At 44.3% G+C, this 25784-nt stretch overlaps 1 protein-coding gene across 1 annotated transcript in view; it reads right to left on the bottom strand.

The window, feature by feature from the left end:
• The window catches only part of COL24A1 (collagen type XXIV alpha 1 chain), an 826732-nt gene that overhangs the window by 639402 nt on the left and 161546 nt on the right, over nucleotides 1–25784 (bottom strand). Inside the window, exon 4 of the mRNA XM_085602067.1 lies at nucleotides 9222–9275. Coding sequence (XP_085458193.1) covers nucleotides 9222–9275 — 54 coding nt within the window. The remainder of the gene's footprint in view (nucleotides 1–9221; nucleotides 9276–25784) is intronic.

Here is a 25784-nt window from a genome sequence, read left to right as displayed (position 1 = left end):
CAAAATAAAGAAAGATGAGGAGACCACAGAGTTGACGTGGTGAGCAAAGGTCAATTTATCATCAAAAAGAACTCCCAGGTTGCGAACCTTAGTTACTGGTTGAGGAGGAGCTCCCATCTCAGGTGGCCACCATTGAGGGGACCAAGCAGGCTCCAGTTTCCCGAATGTCATCACTTCTGTTTTATCGGAATTCAGTTTGAGAGAATTTGATGACATCCAGGAACTGATAGCCCGCATTCCCTCTTGAAAGTTTGCAGCAACCGATGAGCCGTCACTATGTACCGATAGCACCAGTTGTGTGTCGTCCGCGTATGTAGTAAGGGCAATTCTGTAGGATTTTATTACCCTCGCTAAGTCCGAAACATAAATGTTAAATAGTGTCGGACTTAGCGATGAGCCCTGTGGGACCCCACATGGAAGGGTGAAGGTGTGGGAGATGAAGTTGCCCATTTTTACCTTTTGTGAACGGTCGGCAAGGAAAGCTGCAAGAAGTTGTTTCGCTTTATTTTGAATTCCTATGGCTGAGACACGGTCAATCAAAATTGCATGATTGACCGTGTCGAAGGCTGCAGAAAGATCCAATAGTATTAGTACAGCTGCTCCTCCCTTATCCAGTGTCATCCTTATTTCATCTGCAGCTTTTAGTAATGCAGTCTCTGTACCCTGACCCTGTCTAAACCCAAATTGGGTATCGTCCAGTAAGTTGTTATTGTCTATAAATTTTGATAGTTGTATATTCATTATTTTTTCAAAATTTTTTGCTGGGAATGGAAGACATGCAATGGGTCGGTAACTGGCAGGAAGGAGAGGATCGAGGGTAGGTTTTTTAAGAAGAGGTTTAATGATAGCCTCCTTCCAGACTGACAGGTAAGTGCCCGTCGTAAACATAGCATTACAAATAGTTGTCAAGGCGGGAGAAACAGCTTCAGGGATTAGATTGAGGATGGCAGGAGGGCAAGGGTCTAGAGGTGATCCTGATTTAGTACCCAACACAAATCGATAGACTTGTTCCTCCATAACAGCTTCAAAGCCCGAGAAGCTAGGTGTGTTGCTATGTAAAGATGGATTCGTCGTGATTACAGAAGGGATGTGAGTGAAGGCTAAGAAGATGGCAGTGACTTTGTCTTTAAAAAAATTGCCAAGGGAATCACAAAGTGATTGAGTTCCATTGAAGTGAGGGGCGGAAGGGTTGGAAAGGTGGGTGACCACCTGAAACAGTTCTTTTGATGAGTTTTTAGCCTGGTTGATTTGGGAAGTATAATAGAAAGTCTTTTCAGCGGTAATCAGATCTTTATATTTGGAGAGGGCGCTTTTGTACACTGATTTATCAGTAGGGTTGTAATGGCGGCGCCAGTATCTTTCCGAATTTCTGCAGTGTTGTCTCTGCAGTCGAAGGGATTCCCTGAACCAGGGAGTCGAGGGGCATTTTGTACTATGGTTGGAGGTTTTTAGGGGAGCTACGTTGTGGCAAGCCATATTTAGACTATTAAGATAATTAATGGAGGCTAGTGAAGGATCCTTCTCAGTAGTAATGATACTGTCAGACAATAAAGCAGCAAGTTGGGGGGGGGTTGACATTTTTCCAATCTCTGAAAGTAATAGGAGAAGAGGAACTGGAAGAGAATGAAAGGGAAGTCAATTTTATGAAGAAACTGACTGCCGCGTGATCGGTCCAAGTAAGAGGGATCACCTTGGAAACAGAAATGTGTGGGTTGCTGGTAAATAGCCCATCAAGGGTGTGTCCAGCTTTATGAGTGGGCTGATTGACAATTTGCTGTAGGCCGGCCGCTGCTAGGTCGTTAATTAGCGCCGCGGTGTCAGGGTCACAGATGGATTCAAGATGAAAATTGAAGTCTCCCAGTATGGTAAAGTGTGGGGCTCCTGCTGAGACATCAATTAAGTTGTTTAGATTGTTGAGAAATTTAAATCTGGACCCTGGGGGGCGATAGAGTAAAATGCCTATGAGTGATTGTTTACCAGAAAGGCTAATGGTAAAGGAAAAAGCCTCACAATCAGTATGTTTAGCGTCTGTAACTTTAACTTTAAGATGGTTCTTGTAAATAATGGCTATTCCCCCACCCTTTCTGTTGGTTCTGTCGAGCCTGCATACGCAGTAATTTTCCGGAATAGCTGCTTTGAAGTCTGGACCTGAAGAGTCATCACCCCAGGTTTCAGTGATGAATAGAAGGTCTAAGTTGTTTGACTCAATAAGATCTAAGATTTCGATTTTGTGCTGAGAGACTGAACGCACATTGATAAGTGCTGCCAAAACCTGGGGGGAAGAAGTAATAGGGAGGGTAGCAGTGGTGCAAAGGGGACATTTGTGAGGACCTATAATAGGATTGGTGTATAATAGATGTGGTACAAAATGAGGCACGTCTGCTGAAGTGTTCAGTGTTCGGAGTTGGTCGGCAGTGTATTTGAATGTGCTTGATTTATGAGGGATGAATGGTGCTTCAGAGGCAGGGGGGGTAGCCCTAGACCCGGCCTCGAAGCGGACGAGCGCAGACGAGCTTGCCTTAAGCGCGCCTTCGGCGCGCAATCGTCGCGCCCGCTGCGCTCGTCCGCTGCGCTTCCGGTGATTAAACATGTTATATCTAGGAAAAGGGAAGTGGAGAGGGAACGTGGCCAGCGCGAGTGGGCGTGTCCGCAGGGCCAGGGATGTCGGCCGAGGTAATCACCACACACCAGCGGCAGCGTGTATCAGCTGAGCGGGAAGTTAGTGGCTTCAATGGCAATGCCGAGGGGTGAGTGAGTCTTAAAAACACAAATCAATCACACCATAGTAAAAATGCTGTAAAGCTCCCGGCTTTTCGCCTCAGGAGGAGTTCTGTAAACGCGGGGCTAGCGATTAGCGCGCGTTTAAATACCAGAAGGGGGCGTGGCCAGCGCGAGTGGGCGTGTCCGCAGGGCCAGGGATGTCGGCCGAGGTAATCACCACACACCAGCGGCAGCGTGTATCAGCTGAGCGGGAAGTTAGTGGCTTCAATGGCAACGCCGAGGGGTGAGTGAGTCTTAAAAACACAAATCAATCACACCATAGTAAAAGCTAGGAGCTGGCATTAGACTGATGTGCTTGGAACTGCCTCTCTATCCTGGCCATGATGTTCTACAGCAAATGGTGGCAGGTGACAATCCAAAGGGGGCGTGAAAAATGCACTCTCTCCATGTGAGCCACTGAAATTCTGTGCATTTTGGCCTTGGGGGTCTAAAGTCTGCTCAAAAGATGTAAAATACATTATTCTGCACACAGACTCTACACGTCCACGCCTGTTATTCCACAGTATTGCCACAATTTAGCAAAGTTGGAAGTACTTTTGATGGGCAGAAGGACCCACATCAACCTTCATTGTCTGGAATGTCCTGCTGTTTTGATTGAAATCAAAACACTAAATCTGTGTTCCATGTTCACTAGGCTTGCACACGCAACGGCCAAGGGAGAAATCTACTACTCCCACATGCTAAGAAATAATTATAGTGCAAGGCTTGCAAGGTCAATGATCCTCTTAATAAGATACTGTTACAATATCAGGCGCATGAGTCTACTCAAAACATTGGTCCAGATTCTGCAGAGGATATTGAATTTGTCATTTTAAACCATATTATCAAAACCTACATTAGTTTATAACCCACTGTGAGAAGAATTACTATAAAACATCCACTACATCAGTGCAGGATAATCTCATCACAGCACACGATCTCCAAGCACCACAAAAGCAATTGTGACAGTGACAAGCTTATCTACCACAATTGACAGAACCAACTGTGCACCCATTGGCTGTAGAGCCTGATTTTCTTGGCTCTCTGCCATGAGTGTGTGTACCGGCAAACTTTTAATGTATTTTTTGCACTTTGCACTTTCAGCTCTTGCAAGGAATCGCTCTTAGAATTGTTTTTAGAATTTTAAAATTGTATGGTGGGAAGCAAAATGATTGAATTGACTGTGGGGTTAAACTAAGTTTGAGCTGCTGTAACGCATGGCCGCGGTGCACGCCTGTTAGAGCGGACCCACTTTCCAAGGTCAGCGTTCTAGTTGTTTTGGGCGCCACTGCTACAAAGCACCGGATGCAGCGTCCACGCAGCAGGCACGCCAAAGGAAAGCCCGTCTGCGCCCGTCAGCGCCCCGGAGGCGCGAGGCGCAGGACACTCTGCCGGTTTCATAGGCCCGGTTGGGACGAGACGGTGCTATGGCAGAGACGCTCTAGTGAGGTAGAGAAATACTACAAGCTGTAGGTATGTTATTTTATCACCCAAAGATGATTCCATTCAGAGGTGTAAGCAATGTAATTGGGGGGTGTCTAAGGGTGGCTTAGAAGATAATTCTGCTATTTGTCCTCTTTATAGTTCAACTGAGGACATCAACAAACAAGAGAATATCAGGGCCTTACAGCTAAACTGCCGCTCCATGAAGAAACATGATTTAAATATTCATGACCTACTGTTAGAGAAAAAGCCAGATCTGTTGTTTCTGACTGAAACATGGCTTACTGAAAATTCCAATCCTACAAAAGTGACGACTATTCCACCGGGCTACTCTATTTTGAGGAAAGACCGCGTGGGCAGCAAAGGGGGCGGCATTGCAATCATAAGCAAAACTGACTTTTCTATCTCCTCCCACATTGTTATGGAGGACAAAGAAGTTTCCAATGCACTCTCTCCCCCCATCAATGCTTAGCAGGAGTGCTAAATTACAGACCCCCAGGTCATGCAGGGGCCTTTTTGAGAACTCTCGTGACTCCATAGCATCGCTGGCCCCCAGATTTAAAAACGTTCTTGTCCTTGGGGATTTTAATATCCACTTGGACAATCAGGAGAGGGCCGATACTACCTCGCTATTGGAGTCCATGGAAGCTCTGAATCTCTGCCCATATGTGATATCCCATACCCACAATAAGGGTCATACCCTGGATCAAATGTTTGCGAACACCGCTATCCAAACAGATGTTCCGCTGCCCCTGCCATGGTCGGACCATTTCTTGATTAGCTTTACGATCCAGAAACTTTTTAAATTCCGACAGTCCCAGGCGAGGCAGGCACCGATTTCTTACAGGCCGCTGTATAAAATCACACCAGAAGCCTTTAAAGACGAATTAGCCAGACATCCCTTGGAGTTATGTGGGAATATAGAATGGGATGTAGACTCTCTTGAAAACTGGGTCAATCTAGGCACCAGGACTCTAGCCCCCTTGATCACATGCCTAGCGAAACCGGTCAGATGGTCTGCGCCGTGGTTCAATGTCACTTTATCTCAGGCCAGAAAAAACTGCAAACGTCTGGAAAGAGCCTGGAGGAGAGACTTCAGCACGGAAAATAAAGAAAAGTATAAAAAAACAATAAGAACTTATCATAAAAGGATACAGGAGAAAAATAAATTATTTTTTGCTCGTAAAATTGAATCCACCGGGAATAATAGTAGAGGACTTTTCAACATAGTAAAAAGTTTCTCGTCACCTAATGCTGGATCTAACCATCCATCCTTCTCCGTGGATCAGATCAATCAGTTAGCCAATTTTTTGTACACGAAAATAACAGAGATCCAATCTTCATTCAGATTGCAGCAGGGACCTGAAAACAAGGATTCCACCCCGCAAAAATGTCAACACCAAGATAGGAAATGCTTCCCTATCCTGCTTTCTTCCAGTTCCTTTGGAATCTTCCTTATTAATAATGAAGGGTCTGAAGTCTGGCTCCCCGTCAGACCCTTGCCCTGCTAAATATCTGGCCACTATGGCAGAGATACTGAATCCCACAGTTTACAGTATCCTGAACCTGTCTTTGAGCACTGGTCAGGTGCCTGAGAATTGGAAAAGTGCGAAAGTGATTCCACTGTTGAAGAAACCCTCAGCAGACCAAACTATACTTTCCAACTATAGACCTATCTCCCGTCTCCCGTTTTTTGCTAAACGTTAGAAAAATATGTACATTCGGTAGTCTCCAACTTTGCTGAAACAAATAACCTTCTACACACAAGCCAATCGGGTTTTCATTCTACTTTAGCACAGAGACGGCCCTACTTGAGGTCTCTGAGACCATCAGAGAGACCCTCGATAAGGGAGGAAAAGCTGTCCTTTCGGCAGCTTTCGACACCGTGCCCCATAATCGCCTACTGCAGAGATTGCAGGAGTATGGATTTGGTGGCACGGTGTTGAAATGGTTTGCCTCCTTTCTGAAGGACAGAAGGCAAGAGGTCTGGTATCCCCCCTTTGAACGTGGGGGTCCCCTAGGGCTCTATTTTGAGCCCTGCATTATTCAATCTTTACATGTCCCCCTAGCCAAGTTGGCGGAGGCGGGCGAGGTGAAGATTATATCTTATGCGGACGACACTCAGTTGTTGTTCACATGTAGGAAGGGGGAAGATTTTAACGGTCAGAAGATTAGAACTTGTCTGACAGAAGTGTTCTCTTGGTTTCAATTCCACCAACTCAAATGCAACCCTGACAAGTCGGAAATCTTCTTTGGCTCCCCCCCCTCTGGATGTTTGGAAACAGTGGTGGCCTAACGAAATATCACCACCCCAGATGGCAGTTAACACAGTTAAAAATCTATGAAAACTCAAGTTCAGACAGTGACTGGATCATGTTTTGGACTCCTAAAAATAATTAGGAAATGTCTCTCCCGGTTATCAACGATGCATAGAAAGTTAGTGGTGCAGGCCCTCATCACTTCCAGATTGGACTATGTTAATGTCCTATATCTTGGCCTCCCGGAGTGCTTACTAAACAGGCTTCAGATTGTTCAGAACTCAGCGGCCAGAGCGGTCCTGAAGTTAGGAGCCAGAGAACGGATTTCTCACCATCTGAAGAAATTACATTGGCTTCCAGTCCGGTGTAGAATTCTTTTCAAAACCCTAACTCTTGCCTTCAAAGCTCTTCATGGGCTGGGGGCACATTACATCCAGAAAATAATTTTCTACTACATCCCTCACAGATTGTTTAGATCAGCTCATCAATATTTGATCATGGCGCCAAGTTTTTGTAGAGCCCGCTGTGGAGGTCGGTCTTTCCATGTGCAAGTGGCCCACGCTTGGAATAGCCTGCCTTTATCCCTGAGACAGACCACGACCCTTCTGGAGTTTAGAAAGCAGTTAACAACTTGGATGTTTCAACAATTACCATAATTTATTTCCATAACTAATATTGGTCTCTGAGTCTTAGCTCTTTGTCTCTTCTGTCATAGCTCCGGGACACTCTGTCGAGCAGCTGTGCGCTCTATAAATCTCTGATTCACATTAACATTGATGCAAGTCGTCTGTTAAAAGTGAATAGCCTACATCAGAGCTAATTGAAATATATACCATACATTTTCTCAAAATTACCGAAGCGTGATATCGGCTAACACTTCTGTGATCCTAAATACAACACTACCACGAGGTCACCAGGCTATATGCTGAAACAGATGAAAAGGGAAAGGGGGCACCATCATCTACAACTCCCATTTTGAATGTACAGAAAAAACTGGAGTAAGATACAAAGGAACTAATTTCATTAAACAACTTTACAGCCTTCAAAACGAAAACTTAATGAATCAACTCCTAATTATGAATAAAGCATGTTCTTACAAATGGTGTCCATACTAGGAATGTTACATGGTTTAAGATCACGTTTTCATCCTCAACATCCTTATGAACTCTCCAAACGATCTCCCGCTCATTTCCATTATTCTGATACCCGGTTCCAAGTTTTGTTGCAAACTCTAAGTTTCACATTTTTCTTCCCTCTGCACTTCCTTTCTCTCCTTCTCATTGCTTCCCTCTTTTATTAATTACTACTTCCCAGGCATGTGTTGCACATCAAAAAACTTATACTAAATAAATACACTTTAAATGTTCCTGGATCTTAAATAATGTGAGTAAATAGTCTTAGTCTTAAAAATACAGCTGACGTTTAACTGTGAAAGACATTCAAAACTCTCACAAGGCAGTCAGAGGTAAAGAAATAAATAACTGCAAAAGCATGATAGTTAGTATGCACCCATCAGGATCCCATTCTCCAAGCAGTCCATGGTAATCTTAAAAATAGGTTTCAATGAAAGAAGGAGCACTCCCGGCAGTGGTTATAGCCTCTTGGGTAACCTAGAGTTGAGGAAGAGCACGAACACTACAACTTTCAGACAATTCTTTGGACTAGCCCTACCCAGCAGGACTACCCACTCTCTCGAAGGGATCATTACAACATCAAAAGTCATTCTTTGTTCAAGCTTGACTCAATTTGATTCGGTTACACTATATAAACTTCCTTGCTCAGGGATGTGCATATCCAGTGTGATGATGGACAACACTTTCTCCAGACAATCACCAAATCGATTTGCAAGCCATTGGGAATCAGTGGGACCCTACATCAGTCACAAGGGCCTACCGTCTACTGGGCTGACATTACTCTGAAATGGCCAAAGACAAAGTAATGCGCTTAAAAACATTACAAAATAAATTAAGTGACTGACACATTTTTGTGAATCTGGTTCGAGAGAATATCAAGTATGGTATCAAAAAACATGTTTTACAGATGAAGTAAAGCTGGATAGTTGGTTTTAAAAGTTCTGTCAGATGTTTTAATGACAAACCTTACATTGATGTGACAACTTAAACATGGGCCAACTAAAAGATAAATTGCTTTACTTCTTGGGTTAGTCAGTGCCGATGTTAGTAAAGTGAATGAAAACCTAACTACCTTATGGGAGTGCAGATGCCATGCTATCTTTATTTTTAGGGAAAGTTAAGTGAACAGTTGCATTATGAACTATACAACAAAAGGACACTGTTAGATTTACAAGTCAAAAATACTGCTATTCATGTGCATTTTATATAGTGCTCACAAGGGAAATCCTATATGCAGTGTGCAAATCAATTTATAAACTCATCATGGCACTCTAATTCATGTTTTTTTCCACATTGAATCCAAAAAGAGAGTTTGATTAATTGTGTATTTGTTTGCACCTTATCTTAAATACAGCTATTGTGTAATGTCTGCTTTGCCCATCACTTTACCAGGTCCTAATGCTTCAGGTTGAAACACAGAAGTCAGGCACGTAAACTAATGTGGTGAGAAGTTAAGCAGCTTAAGTTAGGTTAAAATAGTTCCTTGCAATGTAAGTGGTCACATTAAAGCATTTCTGAAACACGAGAGAATGAAAGATATAATGGTCTGGTATTAAATATAAACACATTCTCTTTGCAGTGCTCAAGAAAGTATCTTGTCATAAATGGAAGGCAGAAATCTACTTACCCTGGGACCTCTTTTTCCCGGCGGACCTGGCAAACCCGGTGGACCTGAGGGGCCCTAAAAAGATCAAACAAAAGCAGATTAATTACAGACAGATCTTTCCACTTCCATGCCTGGCATGACTTGACTGTACTGTCTGTGAATAATTAACAATTAACAAAAACTGCTCCTGTTGTAAATTAAGCACATTCATTAGGATGCTCACGTTGCTAACTTCATAGGGCTTGCTTTCGCGTGTTGTGTCTACCACAAAAGTGTTGACGTTTGAAAAATTTGTATTCTGAACAAAAGAGAGAATTTAACGAGGGGTAACTAATGTGGCCCAAGTAACTCCATAGTTACTACCAGAAGCATATGAAATTGAAAAGCACAGGTTTTCAATTCACAAATACGTTTTTAATGTTTTTTTTTAAACATTTGTATTTTAACAAAATAATTTGAATGAGCAGAAACTGCTCTGTGATTCAGCATTTGTTGGTGCACATCATTTACCCGTGGGTGGACCCGGGAGTGTGGCAGGTTCATAAGATAGGTTTGAATGCTAACAAACAGATGTGTTTGAGTCTGAGGCCCCTCTCCTTTTCCCTAAATGAGGCCAAACCTTTTGCAGGAATCTAACACTGAATGGAAGAATTCAGGCATAGATCTGCGTAGCCTGCAATTTAACCCCCAAGAGCTCACCGCGTAAGAAAGGTGTGAATGCTGGTGCACTGCATTGCTTTCTGCCCCTAACATAGTAGTCAAAAAGCATTACATGACTCACATGGTTAGTAGGCAGGGAGCTCTATTGACATCAGCGCGTACCTTAACTCAGAATTGAGGGTCAGCATGGAGGAGTAATGCCAGACTTTCACCGCTGGACTGGTCATCAATTATGCTTATGTCCTGTGGTGATTCAGTTCCCTTTTAGCCATAAAAAAATTAAATTCTAAACATGCCTGATTTTCAAACTGTGCTGGTCATTGTTACTCAATTTTGGTAGCGATCCTGACTCAAACTTCTCAGCAAGAGTTAAAGGAGCAGAGGCATTGGGTTAACTAAGGGTCAGTTGCACTATTACATCGCATAAAATAGTCTCAATTTGCGACCAGTATTTTTCCTACCTTCGGGGACCCAAACTGTGTACAAATTCCAAATCTGAATGAGTCACAATTAATATTCATAATGTAGGCCGTAAATAGCGACTCGATTTGATTGGACACAATCACAGGGATAATGATCTGCAAGGCTCATCAGACCACCATGTCTCTGATGGCTTTTCAAATTAAGCTGATTATTATTATTATTATTATTTTTTAAATCTGCTCCTTTTCCTTAAACTCACATCAATTGGACTTTTGAAAGGGCCACTCCCAATAAGACCTCCCAAGTACTGAATCGATATGGAGTCCAAACCAATTTTAGAAGTCATTAAAATATTACTGATTCCTAAAATGGGTTTAGTAAATAGCAAAATACATTTCTGCAGGCGTACACAGCTATTCGGGCTGTTTTTGACCATAAAAACATGTATACAACTTGCTTCATATCTGCATAAGATCAGACAGTTTGGTGAAGCTGAAGAACCAAAACTACAATTGTTACTTGTTCCCAGGATCTTGGCTTTCCCAGTACATTTTGATGAGTGAATCAAAAGACTGTGTTCAGTATTCAAAGACACAATATCCAAAAGGCATGTGTTTGGTTCCAATCCAGTTTTATTATCACACACTTCTATAAACTCTAAGATGAATTAGAAAGTTTTCCAATCTTGTAGAGATAACCAAAGACAAAGAATTAACGTCTAGGATCATACAATTTAGCCCCATTCGGAGACCAGGATTAAAAAACATTCCCCCTGGTTCCACAGTTTCCAAAATGCACACTAGATCGCTGATGTGAAGGTGGATCTGATAGCAAGATGCAAAAAAGGCTGTCCCCAGGGGTATGACACTGTTGGGGGTCAAGCTTAGATTTTAATGCAGTGCTTATTATCAGCATATTTTGCTAAAGTGGTAAAGGTGTTGTTATACGTTAAAAAAAAAAAAGACTTTCTAGACCCTGCCCTATTCTATGCCTCCACTATTCCTTTTCAATCCAAATAACAGACTAACATGTCTACCACTCAAATTAATTTCATATTTCACAATACTAGTTCACCACTAATCCTTTATGGGTTCAGGAGTAGCGTGCTACTCGCTGAAAAAGCACAATGACGCCTTGTCAGGCGTAGTAAGCGCTATGTAAATGCAATTACAATACAATACAATAAAATTCAGGACCTGCGTGCATACAGAATACTACTGCATTTACATGAGGTGCAGGATTGCTATGATTTATGTCCCACGAGGAGTGTGTAAAGCTCAATTCAGAGATGTGGTGATGTGGTGATGTAAATGCTGAGTAAATTCTGTAGTTTGTTAAAAATCACTGAGTTTTTCATTCATCCAATCGAGGGTCACAGAAATTGGAAGAAAGAAATTCGCCATGTGCATTAATACACCTTATTAAACAATACTGCATTATTCGACATGTCTTGAACACTGAGCATCAGTTTCAGAATAAAATTATATTTGTTAACCACAAGTGGGCTGTGAGGAGGTTCCTCTCTGCAAGGATGTTGGGAGATGTGCTGTGCTGGATCTCACGATCCAGCCTTATAATGAAGGTGTGTGTGTTCACGCAGGGCGCAGCATTGCATCTGTTTTATGGGACTGCTTTTTTAAAGTGCATACATTTAACGCAAAATTGCTCCAAATTGTTGTAACCGCTGCTTGCAACTCCAGTCTCTAGTCCCCTACAGCAAAAACAAGCATTTGCAATGCAATAGGCCTCGCATTTGCGAGAGTTTAAGCTATTGGCGTTGTAAATGACAATGTCTTTTATGTATCTGTTTTGATAATTAACACATGAATAAAAGGCATTGTCATTTACAATGCCAATAGCTCAAACTCTTGTAAGTGTGATACCTATTTCATTTAAAAGAAGTGGTTGCCATTGTCCGGTGCTGCTTGGAAAGTGAAAGCGCGCACGGTGCCCTGAATGTTGAAGAAAAGCATGTGGTGCCTGCAGTAGGAGAAACTCGTTTAACAAAATAGTGTTTACAGACTAAATAAGACATACGTGTAACAACAGAAGTAAAAGTGCCAGTTTTCATGGGAGGTTACAAATGAAGACAAGGCGGTATTAAGGAGGGACTAACAAACCTATTAACGAATCAGAAGCCAGCATTTACAAAGGACTATGACACAAGCCAATGAAAAATATGGGCGTAAAGTGGGCGGAGCATCAAGTCCATACTGCAATACAGCATTCCTCGCAGAGCACTGCCCAGGCGCAACCTAATGATGAGTGACATTTGGAGCTCATGTAATTTCCGACTTTTAACATAATTTGCATAACATGAAATTGTGGAAATTATGTGAACGAAATGGAAAATATGTTTACTTTTAATTGTTCGAAGGTATTGCAAGCAAACAACAAGAATACACAAGTATGAAACAAAAAAAGTCTAGCCATTGCACTTAAGTTCTATGCACACCTAAGGTAAGCTATTTACGGAGTGCTTTATTCTGATTTGTTAAATAATCTGGGGATCATAATCGCATCAACAACTAACAGTCTGATTAAGAAGAAAGACTTTTCTAAATATATTACTTTATTGGAATTCATAAAAATTCCTAGATCCATGCAGCTACACCTGTAAAAATGTGTGCTCTCAGTGTATCTGTCACCTTGAACTTGAGGAGTTTCCACAGTCTGCCAGCTGACAGATGCAACGACACCATGAGCATTTGGTTTTAAATGTTCACCACTACAAATAGACAAATCCATTTATTTAAACCCCAAGTGAACATGAAGTTACTTGAGTGTTTTTACAAATTGTTTGGATAATTACTCCAGACTATATTAGAAATAATATTTAGTGTGCAAATTGAGTGTGACAATTATTAAGAACGATTGAAAACCACCACATGCTTATTTTCTCTCACCCCTTTGTGGAGCCAGACAATAAGCTGGTTTAATCTTTTATTTAATAAAACCAAAATATAAAAATACCCCCCTGAAGAAGAAAAAGTACAGTTGGAAAGGGTAGGTGAACGAGCAATTCAGAAATGGCAGGCACTCGTAACATTGTCTCAAATCATGGCAAATGTACCTATTTAGAAACACTCCACAATATTGCATATGGCGGCCCTCTGCTGAAACTAGTTTTAGATTTCTATGGTACGGCACTGTTGCTTATGCTATTGCTGTCTCTATACGGGTGACGGAGTGTTAAAATTGCACCTCATTCTTGCTCAGCCTGTTCAGTTTCTTATCTAGCTTGAACAGCTTTAACCTCCCTCTCTTGAACGTACATTATTTGATTCTAGTCCCAGCAAGTCTGTATCCCCTCTTTGGCTCACACAGTTGCTTCCAGGCCCCAGGCTTCCATTTGTTAACCAGCTGACAGTCAAATAGGATGGTTCATATCTCCAGCTAATTTGTACGCCTCTTCTTTTCCTCATTTTTTCAGAACCAAGGTCAGATTCAAACATCAGTGTTTCGATAGCTCAGTCTTTTCTCATGCCCTTTCTATAAAATGCATGTGAGGATAGAGCTGGAAACTGCATTGAGGGCATAAAAATGAAGGGGGTCATTATGATGGTGGAAGGCCCGCCACCGCCAGCCATGCGGTGGCAGGCCTTCCACTATCGGACTGCGATTTTCTCCTGCCAAATTTGGATGGCGGGGGGAATCTGACCGCCACCGTGGTGGGAGCAAATACTGCCGGCCACGGATCCGCCACAGGCAATCGGTCCGATTGCCTGGCGGAGCAGTCAGCATCCGTAAAATGGTGGCGGTGCCTAGCAGGCAAATTACAATGCTGCCAGCCGGTGAATGGCGGTGGAACCGCCATTCACAGACTGGCAGGGATTGGTTTTGGGGGCCTGGTGTGGGCCCCCCTTGTGTTGGGGGGAGGTGTGGGTGCACTGGGGTACCCCCTACATTTCACTGCACTATGTGGTGCAGTGAATTGCACAACCTGCCTTTTTAACATCACGGCGGGTGCTGCAGTCAGCAACACCCGCTGCAATGTTAAATTGCAAGATGCGACTGCCATGGTGGTGGTCGCATCCAAATTTGGAGTGCAGGACCGCTGCATGCATGGCGGGTGGTTCCGATCCCCACCACGATCGCGGGCGGACCCGCCATTGTAATGACCCCCTAAGTCTGGTTGGCAAGTGACGAAAATCAACCTCCCGGTGAGATTTCTCAAAGCAGGAGGTCAGATTTCTCATTGCGAGCAGTCGCATATGCTTGCGACCGCTCGCCTTGAGAAACTGTCCGCTCACGTTGAGAAACCTGCTGCTCGAGTAAAAATCGAACGCCAGAAAAGAAGCAGCGCTCGCTTGCTCTATGCATGGTGCCGTTACACAGTGCAGACAAGCACCTGACACTGAAAATCACTGCAAACAGCATGTATCCAACGTACTCCGCCGCTTGCCGAGCTGCGCGTAGCACAGCAGAGTTTTTTTTGCACTTCACGGTGTTCCCACATAGCAGAACTCCCAAACTCCGCCATCGCCTAATAAAAATATTGTATCAATGTGTGTGATGTCAGCGTCAGGTCTAATAGCAGACTATGGCATCAGAATTACAAACTTAGGGTGGATTTTGTTTTGCAGGGAAATCTTCCATATATACATACCTACAGTTTGATAAAAGCATTGCGAATGATCTACTGCAAAGGCGTCCTCGGGGAAATCATTAAGGTCTCTTCTCTAAATGTTTGTGTCAATTCCTAATTTTTATTACTCGCCTCATGACGCTTTTTGTTAAGAAGGCTTCATGCGGTTTCCAAGTTTCATGTTAGGGCAGCGCTCTCTTGGTGCCTCAAACAAAAGGTAAAGGAAGACATAATCCACCTTTCTTTCCACTTTCTCTAGTTTAGTTGTGCTTGTATGGTTCTAGTCTCTCAAGGTAAAGTGCATACAGCATCACGCCCCTAAACCATGCCACCACTATATAGCTCTTTCAGTTATCCTAAAAAAAGTAGTTTGTGACAATGCTGATGGAAGACATGCAGGAACTAGATAGATAAAGCATGTCATTTTTATTGCGTGAAGCCCTCGATCACTACCAGAAATGCACAGCATCAATGAAATAACAAGATTTAATTTGTTCTCCAATTTAATGGTGATTAATTCGTCAGCATCAAAAGCATGGCATACCATTGGACCATTCCAAATCTCTTAATAAATAGTTGTAGCGGTCTAGTTTATTAAACATTGTACCCTGAGACCCCTGGCCCGGAAGGGCACATGCACATTGTATCAAACTATGGCCAAGCGTGGCCACAGGGTATAAATAAACAGGCGGAGTTCGTTCGTGACTTCCGGCCCACAACAGTGCAAGAGTGTGTGGTGCCGTCCTTCCTGCTCTGCGACAACGCTAGGCTCCATAGCGTAATCGCGCCACCATCACACTGGTGACGAGGGTGGGCACCTCATAACTCACCCGTTAATGGCATCCTGTGCCCCGCCCGTCTCCTAGTACCTGCTCCTCGCCCGTCGGTGCAGCGGAGCGGCCTGAGATGTTGTGGCCTGTCGAGGAGGGCGCTGGCCTTGTGCCCCATGCTGCGGATGCTGTGAAGAGGAAGAGGCCGTGAACACGTCACCGTGGCTGTCACGCCACGATTTTTCCCCTGCAATGCGGGAACCTTCACTGCCGTCGTGGTTCAGGTATTTGCCTGCCTGTCTGCCCGCCTGGGGAGAGCGTGCCCGCTGCGTGTGTTGTGGTCACTGCTGCTCCCGGTAGAGGCCCACGCGGTAGCACAGCAGTGCGCGCATGTGCGTATACAGTGGCAGAGCTCTGTAGGGAGCACACGCACGTGCTCTACACGCCAATATACCCAGAAGCAATGCTCTATGGTGACCAGGGACATCAAGCCACGTGGTGACGGCCCCAACAGTAGTTGCCATAACCTACGCACGTCCGGAGCCCTGCACTGAACAGTAAGGGGGAGACCTACTGAGACATCATGGGGCACATCTGTTGGCAGCAGCACCAGGCCACAGTGCGCGCAGTGGTGTGACAGCAAACACAGGAGTCTAGCAAAGCACCGGCTTCCACCAGTGACCCCAGACCATGCCTACACACAGAGGAAGGCACAACGCATCGTGCACCCATCGCATGCAGGCATGTCGAACCCAACGGTCCAGCAGCACCGCCACCCCAGCCACCCACCCAACAAGCAGGGCCACCAGCACAGCAGCCAATGTCACAACACTCACAGATAAATGCGCTGCCTCCATTCAGCGAACTCATTGACCCAGCCACAGCGTCTCCCAGATGGACACTCTGGATCAGCAGGCTAGACAACTACTTTACAGCGACACGAGAAACAGACGGAGCAGTGTAAAGGTCACCACTACTACACTTTGCAGGCGATGAAATCTACAAACTATTCACCCACCACACCGGAGCGCCTAACAACTACGATGCGGTGGTCAGGGCCCTGAACACAAATTTCGACCCTCAACTAAACCCGGCTTATGAAAGGTTTAAGCTGCATCAAGCACGGCAGAGGGAAGGGAAATTGATGGACACATTCCACGCTCGTCTGCGTGAGCTGATAAGCACCTGCACCGATGATGACCAGAACAAAGAGGTGAGGGCTCAAGTGATCCAAGGGTGCTGGAACAAAAACCTCAGGACCCTTATCCTACGCCAGCCGGGTATTACCCTGGAAGACATCCTCATTATGGCCAGATCACATGATCTGTCTGATGCCAGAGCGACAGCAATGGATATTGTGATCACTCAACAAGTAGAAAAGGCGGCTACAGTCAAAACGGAGAGAGTGGACACGATCAAGTCCCAAGTCAGGGGTGCCCCAGAACCGTGGCCTGGAAGAAGTCAACAAAGATCTCGCTGTGGCTATTGCGGCAGGGAAGAACATCCACAGGAAGAATGCCCAGCGCAGGGGTGAACGTGTTCCAAGTGTGGCACACCCAACCACTTCGTAATAGCATGTAGAGGAGGCCCGTGAAGTCAAAGGGCCAGAGGACGGTGGCCGCCGTCAAGAGCAATCAAACACATATCATTGGAAGAGCCCAAAAATCCAAGAGCGACCCGGATGCCCACTTGACAGAAGCATTACCTCGAAGATTCATCAACTGATGAAGAGGGTGAGTATGATCTGATATTATTCGCAAGTGACCTCAAACAGAAGAGACAGCCACAACCTACGTATGCCATAGACGTTGCAGGTTCCTAGATCACTGCACTAATAAACACTGGAACCTCGGTGAACGTAATGGGGTGCCAACACTACAAGTGACTCAACCCACGACCCGCACTATCCTCATCGCACGTCAGGATCCTCACATATGGCAGCCGGACCCCTCTGACGCTAAAAGGAAAGATGACCGTTCAAGTCAAAGCGGAAGGGCGAGAAGTTACCACCACCTTCCATGTGGTCGACACAGAAGCGGAAATTCTGGTGGGCAGCCACACAGCAGAAGACCTTGGCTTAGTCACATTCGCCAACTCAATCAAGACACTGCAAACGGAAGATGCCCTAAACCTCTTCCCACAACTGTTCAAAGGACTTGGGTGCATAAAAACAGCCCCTATCAAAACTACATATCGACAAAGCCGTAAAGCCAATAGCCCTAAAGTACAGACGAGTACCATTCCACCTGAGAACCCTGGGTATTCCCAATGGTGATCGCGAAGAAGCCAAAGCAGCTGGGCAAGATCAGAATATGTATTGACATGTGCTGACCCAATCAAGCAATCAAGCGTGAGAGACACTTGACACCCACTGTAGATGATATCTTGGCAGATCTCAACGGGTCGCGCTGGTTCTCCAAGCTGGACCTCAATGCAGGATACCACCAACTGAAGCTAGCAGAAGAGAGCCAGTATATTACAACATTCTCGCCTCAAATGGGTCTTCGCCGGTATAAAAGACTCAACTTCGGAATATCCTCGGCTGCAGAGATCTTCCAGAACACAATCCGAGAGGTACTGTCAGGATTCCACGGGGTACTCATCGTCAGCGATGACATTCTGATCCACTCCGCGACCATGGAAAAACACCATCACCATCTTCGAGCCACGCTTCAACGTCTCTCAGAACATGGAGCCACCCTCCACCGAGACAAGTGTTTGTTCTTGCAAAAGTCTATTGAATTCTTTGGGTATGTGTTCAGCTAAGACGGGGTGAGAGTAGACCCGAGAAAATCGCAAGCGATACAACAAGCCCGGCACCCATGTCAGCATCGGAAGTGAGAAGCTTCCTGGGAATGGTTACATATTGCAGCAGGTTCATACCAAATCTGGCTGCGCTAGAGGAACCCCTACGTGCCCTGACCAAGAAAGATGTGACTTGGAAGTGGAGCCAAGAAGAGGACAACGCCTTCCAAAAGATCAAAGAAGCGCTGCTGAGGGGAACTACCGAGGCATATTTCGACAGCAAGCGAGCGACAGAACTCATTGTGGACGCCAGTCCCATTGGACTAGGGGCCCTCCTGACCCATGAGACAGAACCTGGGAAGTGGACCCCACTTACCTTTGCAAGCAAGGCACTCACGCTGACAGAATCCAGATACTCCCAGATCGAGAGAGAAGTGCCGGCCTTCAAGTGGGCCTGCAACCACTTTCACTTGTATGTCAGCGGCCATCCGTTCTGGGTGGTAACCGTCCATCAGCCGCTGATCCCACTATTCTGAGGCACGGCATTGCACCCACCGTCAAGAATCGAACACTGGGTCATACAGCTACAGCACTATCAACTGGAAGTGCTATACTGACCCGGAGCGAAGAATCCAGCAGACTTCCTGTCGAGTCACCCACCAGAAACTACGGCCTACCCTAGATGAGATCATAGCGGAAACGAGCAAGGACCCGGTATTAACGAAGGGGATAATTCCTACATGGGGTGAACGGATGGCATGAGTCCGACAGGGACAGGCTGAACAAGCTCTGGAGAGTGCGTGAGTAACTGAGTGCCACTGCAGACGGAGTAGTACTACGAGGGTCTCGCATAGTCATCCCTGCCAACCTACAAGAACGAGCCACAGCCCTAGCTCACGAAGGACACCAAAAGATGATGCAAATGAAGTCTTGCATGAGGGAGAAAGTGTGGTTCTCTGGGCAGGAGGCAGCAGTGGATACGCTTGTAAACAATTGTCGAACGTGTCAGCTTACGAGCAGCCAAGAACATCCTGTCCTGGTGATAACAGAAGAACCAGCCACCGCCCGCGGGCACAACTGAGCATTGATTTCGGTAGTTTCCCAGATGGGCGGACAACTGCTGTAATAACTGACAGCTACACAAAGTATCCCATAGTCAAAGTGATCGCGTCTACCTCGTTTGTACACCTACAGCCCGTACTCGAGAGAGCGTTCTCACTATTTGGTCTTCCGCAACAGATTAAATCCGACAATGGGCCCCCATTTCAAGGGACGGAATTCAAAGACATGATGATTTCTCTAGGGATCCACCATCACGAATACCTCCACAATGGCCCCAAGCCAACGGAAAAGCAGAACGCTTCATGATGACTCTCAATAAAGTACTGCGGATTGCTGTCTCCGAACAGGGTGACCCAGAAGTGGCCATGCACAAATTCCTATGAGAATACCGTAGCACTCCGCACTGTACTACCCAGCGGTCACCCTGGTCACTGATGCTAGCAGGACCACGACGAGATGTACTCCCTGCTGCAGCTGGATGGGCACCTGAACCTTATGATCCCACGCTTGCCCAGGCCAGAAGAAAAGCAACAAATGTGCGAGCCAGCGAGAAGAGACATGCCAATCCGAGAAACATCCTGCCGGGCTGTACCGTCCTGATAAGGAATCGCCATAGCGGAGGGAATTTCCGCACCACATACAAACCTGAAGTGTGGACCGTGCTGAAAACCAATGGGACCGCCTTTACCTTCCAGAAAGGGACTGAGGTCATGGCCCGAGACATATCCTGGTTCAAGCACATCTATGGCACCAGTGTCAACTGGAGCACACCGATGCGAGCAGAACACGGAGGAGATGCCGTCGATAGCCAGTCACTGGGTCTCGAGGATAGCCCGACTGTGGTGGCCCCACCTTACCCGACACCTGCAGAGGTTGAGACTGCCACAACCAGTGTTGTTACCGGACCGCAGAGCAGCCCTCCAGCGAATCCGGTCCCAGAGGTACGAACTGAGACCGAATCTAAGGCCGAGCCTAAGACTCGCAGATTTTATGTGCTAACTTTAAAGGGGTTCATTTTGAGAACTGACTTGGGATGGGATGTAGCAGTCTAGATTATTAAACATGGTACCCCGAGACCCCTGGCCTGGAAGGGCACATACACATTGTATCAACCACTGGCCAGGCGTGGCCAGAGGGTATAAATAAATGGGCAGAGGTCGCTTGTGACTTCCAGCCCACAACAGTGCAAGAGTGTGTGGTGTCATCCTTCCTGCGCTGCAACAACGCTAGGCTCCATAGCGTAATCGCGCCACCATCACAATAGTAATGCTCATGCGCTTTTTGAAAACGATTTATCCTTGTGCAGTGTTTGGTTAGAGAGGAGAACTTGCACATTCAGTAAGTGTGACAAAAAGTTTTAAGTACAGGCTGGTGTTCCAGGTTTGGCTCTTCTGTCTAGAGAGGCTTCCCAGACTTTGGGCATTAGTGCTTAGCTGACCCAGGAAATACATTGCGCTGGACCAACCGTACAGACCCAACCTGTCCTCAGTGGCACTTCCGGCAGAAGAGAAACTTCACATGATCTGGGTCCACAGTTGTTTCAATAACAAGCCTAATCACACTGCATCCAAACTGGTGTTGAAGCCGCCAGTTTAAAAGATGGACACACCAAACCTGCCAGGAGTAAGGGACAAAAAATGAGGCAGATTCAGGAGTTGGTAGGAAGAATGTATTTGGTTTTGCCAAGTTTTGGAAGAGAAACAATAGCGCAATGAGGGGCATAGCCAGAGTAATGTAGAGATTACATTTTTTTTTTTGATACCATCAGTTTTATTAATCCTTGCAAACTTGAACATGCATTCAGTAGGCAGACATTTAAACTTGTTGAGCTCCGCAACCTCTGCGTCAGTAGTGCTCAGTAGATAGTGCCAGGGATAACAGATAAACAACTACGTATAACAGGAATGATATCTTGCCTGTGATTTCCACTATTAAAAGATAGATATGTACTTTGCAAAAAAAACTGTCAATGTGCTAAAAATAAATTTGAGTGTACTGAAGAAACAACTAAGAAACATAAAATAATAAACAATGAAAAACACAGTGATCATTCAGTGCCAAATTTTGCCCGTTAGCAATTCAGCTCGCAGTGATGACTATATGCACCTTTCTCGCTGAGTGACAAATCACGGGCATGTAAATGATTCCTTCTTTTTCATATTTTTGTGAATTAAATACATGAATGTAATATTTAATGCCTTCCAGGATATGAAATTGGTCTCTTGCCAGCTGTCAGAACACAGCTGTGCATCTACGCTAGCCAAAGATGTGTCAGCATGCTTGCCGTCAGGGTGTGGACATGAGGGGGAAGTGCTTCAATATAAAGATAAACTCATGCTACTCGCTGAACTCCATGAAATGCTTTGAATAGTTTGGTCATGATATGGAGAAGACTAGGAAGTGAAGATGATTTGTATAGTCCACCAACCCATCCTGGTTCATTTTGAATAATGCTTGATGTTTCTCGACTGCTGCTGACACTAACAACATGTTTGACTTCAGAAGACTAAATCTTTATCCTGGTACATCTGGAATGCATGGTGGAATCAGAATCTGCGGGATCATCTATTAATATAAACCTATATGTTTCAATGAATTCTTAATAAAACTTTAACATAGTAATGGGCCACTCCAATTGAGCAATGTTTTGGTTATAGATGTGAATTCAAGGTTAACTTAATATTTGCAATTAAATAGTAAAGTTTCCTGTTTGAATAATGGCAGTGTACGGTTATTTGAAGTAATGTAAGGGGACTGAAGCGTTTCATTCCAAAGGCATAGTGCCCATCCACAGACATTGAGGCAGTAAAACTGCTTAAATAGGAGGTTTCGGATACCTGCAGTTAGTACAGAGAACTTAGGCTACAATTTCCAGATGCACAGCCTGTGATCACAGATTCATGATTAAGGTGGTGATAAACAAGACATCTAGATTTTTTACTATTGAGACAGGAACATGGTACATTTTCACATTGCTCATGTTCCACCCTACAATAATAAGAACAGGTTGTAGGTCAATGAGTGCCAGAGGTGCCTCTACAGCTGGTGCATCTTCTTTGAGTGAACCATTTCACAGTAACAAATCATTAAATGGTGCAGTGATGACTTCACAAGGTCTGTCAGAAGGAAGGAAGCCTTTGTGACCTGCTCACTACACTGCATGCTTCTAACTATTAGACAGATGAAAATGCACTAAATATTAATTATAATAACATAATATTTAATGATGCATAGGCACACTTTAAAGGTTGATATTATTAAGTGATTTTAATGTGAATTTCATGACAACCAACTACATTCTGGATTTTCTACAATTGGAATTCTGACTGTCTCGCTGAATGAGGACAGTCATGGTGACAATTACTGACAACTTGCTACAAATGATGGTGCTGACATGTTGTGTCCTATTAGGCCACCTAAACCTGTCAACAGTGCCAGATACCTTGGGCTACAAGCCCATCATGAACCATCCTTGCAATCTGCAGCAACAGTGTTGACTGTTTCCTCTAAACCAAATTCATATGATTTTGCCTGGAATCTTCTGTGGTCCCTCCCCGATGCTCCTCATGTAGAATTTCTCATCAATCCATCCTATCCCCTTTCAAATAAAGGATTGCATGTCCCCCTTAAAATGAGTCACACAAACCATGGGGGGGAAGTCTTTCAAATATGTATAAGTGCTGATGATAATATTTATATATCTTATGCTGATAATACAAACTTTGAATTAACCAATATATCGCCATGGGCTGCCACTAGGCTCCTTCCAGAGGCTTCAAAGCTGTTAAAATGTCAGACTATAATTGGGAAAATCGTTCCACAAGAAGCTTAATTCATTTTTTTAACGATCTTAAAACCAAAATCGGTTCAGTATATAATTCACATTTCCTTTATCTTTTGTGTCAGTACTCTCAGCTCAACTGTTCAACATTTACATGGAACCCCTCACCACCCTACTCAAAAATGCTAACGTCCCTTTCCACCTCTATGCAGATGACACCCAGATCTATCTAGAAACCTCCTCCATAGATGACATTCACAGACTAAATGTCACTCTAAAAGAAATCCAACATTAGCTGTCGCTTAACCACTTAAAACTCAACCAAGATAAAACCGAAATCCTACTCATCTCCAACAAAGAAGGGAACCTTACAATTTCGGAATGGCTAAAAGCTTTGGATGCTCTCAATGGCAATCACTCTCTGACCCTCTTCATAAAATCATTAGGAATCACCCTAGACCCAAAACTCGACATGACCAAACACATCAAGAACTCCGCAAAGAATGACTTCGTCAAGCTGAAGCTAATCAACAAAATAAAACCATTAATCCCAACCAAAGACCTCAAACAAGCCACCCAATCACTGGTGCTATCCAGACTAGACTATGGGAATGCCGCCCTCACTGGTACAACAAAATCTCACTTAGCTCCCCTCAAAACTACTCTCAACGCAGCAGCTAGAATGGTCACTGGAATCAGAAAATACGATCACATCTCACCAGCACTCAGAGAACTAAAATGGCTCCCAATCGAACTGCGTGCCAGTTTCAGAACTGCCTGCCTCACACACAAAGCCCTGCACACAGGAAAACATGAGTATTTGGCTGCTAAACTCAAAAGGGCTGGTCAGACAAGAAACCTCAGAAGCTCCTGCACCCTACTACTCATCCCTATGAAAACACGCAAACAAAAAACTGCTGCACGGTCCTTCGCCGGAAACACACCCAAAATCTGGAACGCCATCCCAGTCGGTATCAGGACTATTTCGTCCTTCACAAAATTCAAAAAACACCTAAAAGTCCTTTTCCTCAACCGCTCCCTCCTGAATGGATAGCTGCCATCTAAATGCAAACCCCTGCTCGTCGTCTCTCCCAGACATTGTAGCTCTAAGACTTACCTCCTCCCTCCTATTTGATCCCCTAACTGCTCCTCCCCCTTAAGTGGTTCAACCCCAAGACAACGTTCACTCTATGAGGTTATCTCAGGACTCACGGACAACCTCAATGCTGCTCAGCACACTTGGACTTCCGTACCTATATGTAGAATACTGCTTTTTTGTATCAACCCCAAGACAACGTGCTCTCTATGAGGTTATCTCAAGACTCACGTACTACCTCAATGCTGCTCAGCACACTTGGATTTCCAAACCTATTTGTAGAATACTGCTTTATTGCATGAATCTTGCTCAAAAACTGTTGTGAAGCGCTCCGATACCCTCGGGTCAGGCTAGTGCGATATAAAACTCCTTAATGAAAAAATAATAATAAATAAATAAAATTCAAGTTAGTTCATTGACTTAGAGATAAACATACCTTTATTTAGTCACCATTTCTACATTCAGCAACTATATTGATCACTGCAACTGATCCTGTAACAGTGTCTTATAACTTTACTAATGTAGGGCCTTCTCAAGGATACGAACAGCTATAGATATCACAAAACTCATTTTCTTTTCTCCAGGGTACTCTTTACACAATGAGTTGCAAGTTTTTGATGATGTCCTAAATCATTTACAAGCATTAATTTTGGCATGCTCGTCTTTCCTAGACCAAAGCTCATCCCTTGTGACAAACATTCCTGACTGCCTGCCCCAGAAGGTTCTACTTTATCACTGAGAATATTATAATGCATGAATGGCATGCAACACCTACACTCGTACGGCCATATATTATATGGGTTACTGAAAGTCGTTGAGGAGATCCATGACCATATATAGGAATGAGGCTGAAGGCAGAGTTCCTTAATAAGGTCATGGAACCCAAAGGTGACTTGCAATATACTTATATTTCACACCAGGCGGTACCGTATTTGTATGATACGTGGTCAAACCATAACCCTTCCCACAAACCACTTAAATCCTTGGAGTGGTGGTCTTTCATATGAAAGAGATAGGATGTTTGTAATCATGAAAAATACAATTAGAATCGCTTATGGAAAATGAAACACATAAAAAAGCGGTTAGATATTTGTTGCAAAAAATATATTTGTACTAGTTAAATATACGTCCAAAAACTGTAGCTCGGAATGTGTAGAAAAATGCAGAGAGATTCTCTCTTTCCTATAATTAGTAAAAGCATGGAAAAAATAAACATGTTGCCATAAATATCACCTCTCTGCTTATCACTGTTCACCTAGAAAAATAATATCGGAAAAAGGAAAAAACATGTATTCTGCAAAGTTACTTATGCTACAAGACCTGCCTTTCCCCTCTGCTGCTGAACTCACCTGTAATACGTTATTACAGTTGAGCGACTACATTATTTCTTTATTACAGGCGAATGGGTGAGTCACATGTCTCCTGTAATAGGGAAATTAGAGACAGGATTTTATACAGG

The sequence above is a fragment of the Triturus cristatus genome, chromosome 4_2, assembly GCF_964204655.1.
Source record: "Triturus cristatus chromosome 4_2, aTriCri1.1, whole genome shotgun sequence".
NCBI classification, from domain to species: Eukaryota; Metazoa; Chordata; class Amphibia; order Caudata; family Salamandridae; genus Triturus; species Triturus cristatus.
Note: the sequence above shows the minus strand (reverse complement) of the source record. Positions and strands in the feature narration are given on the sequence as shown.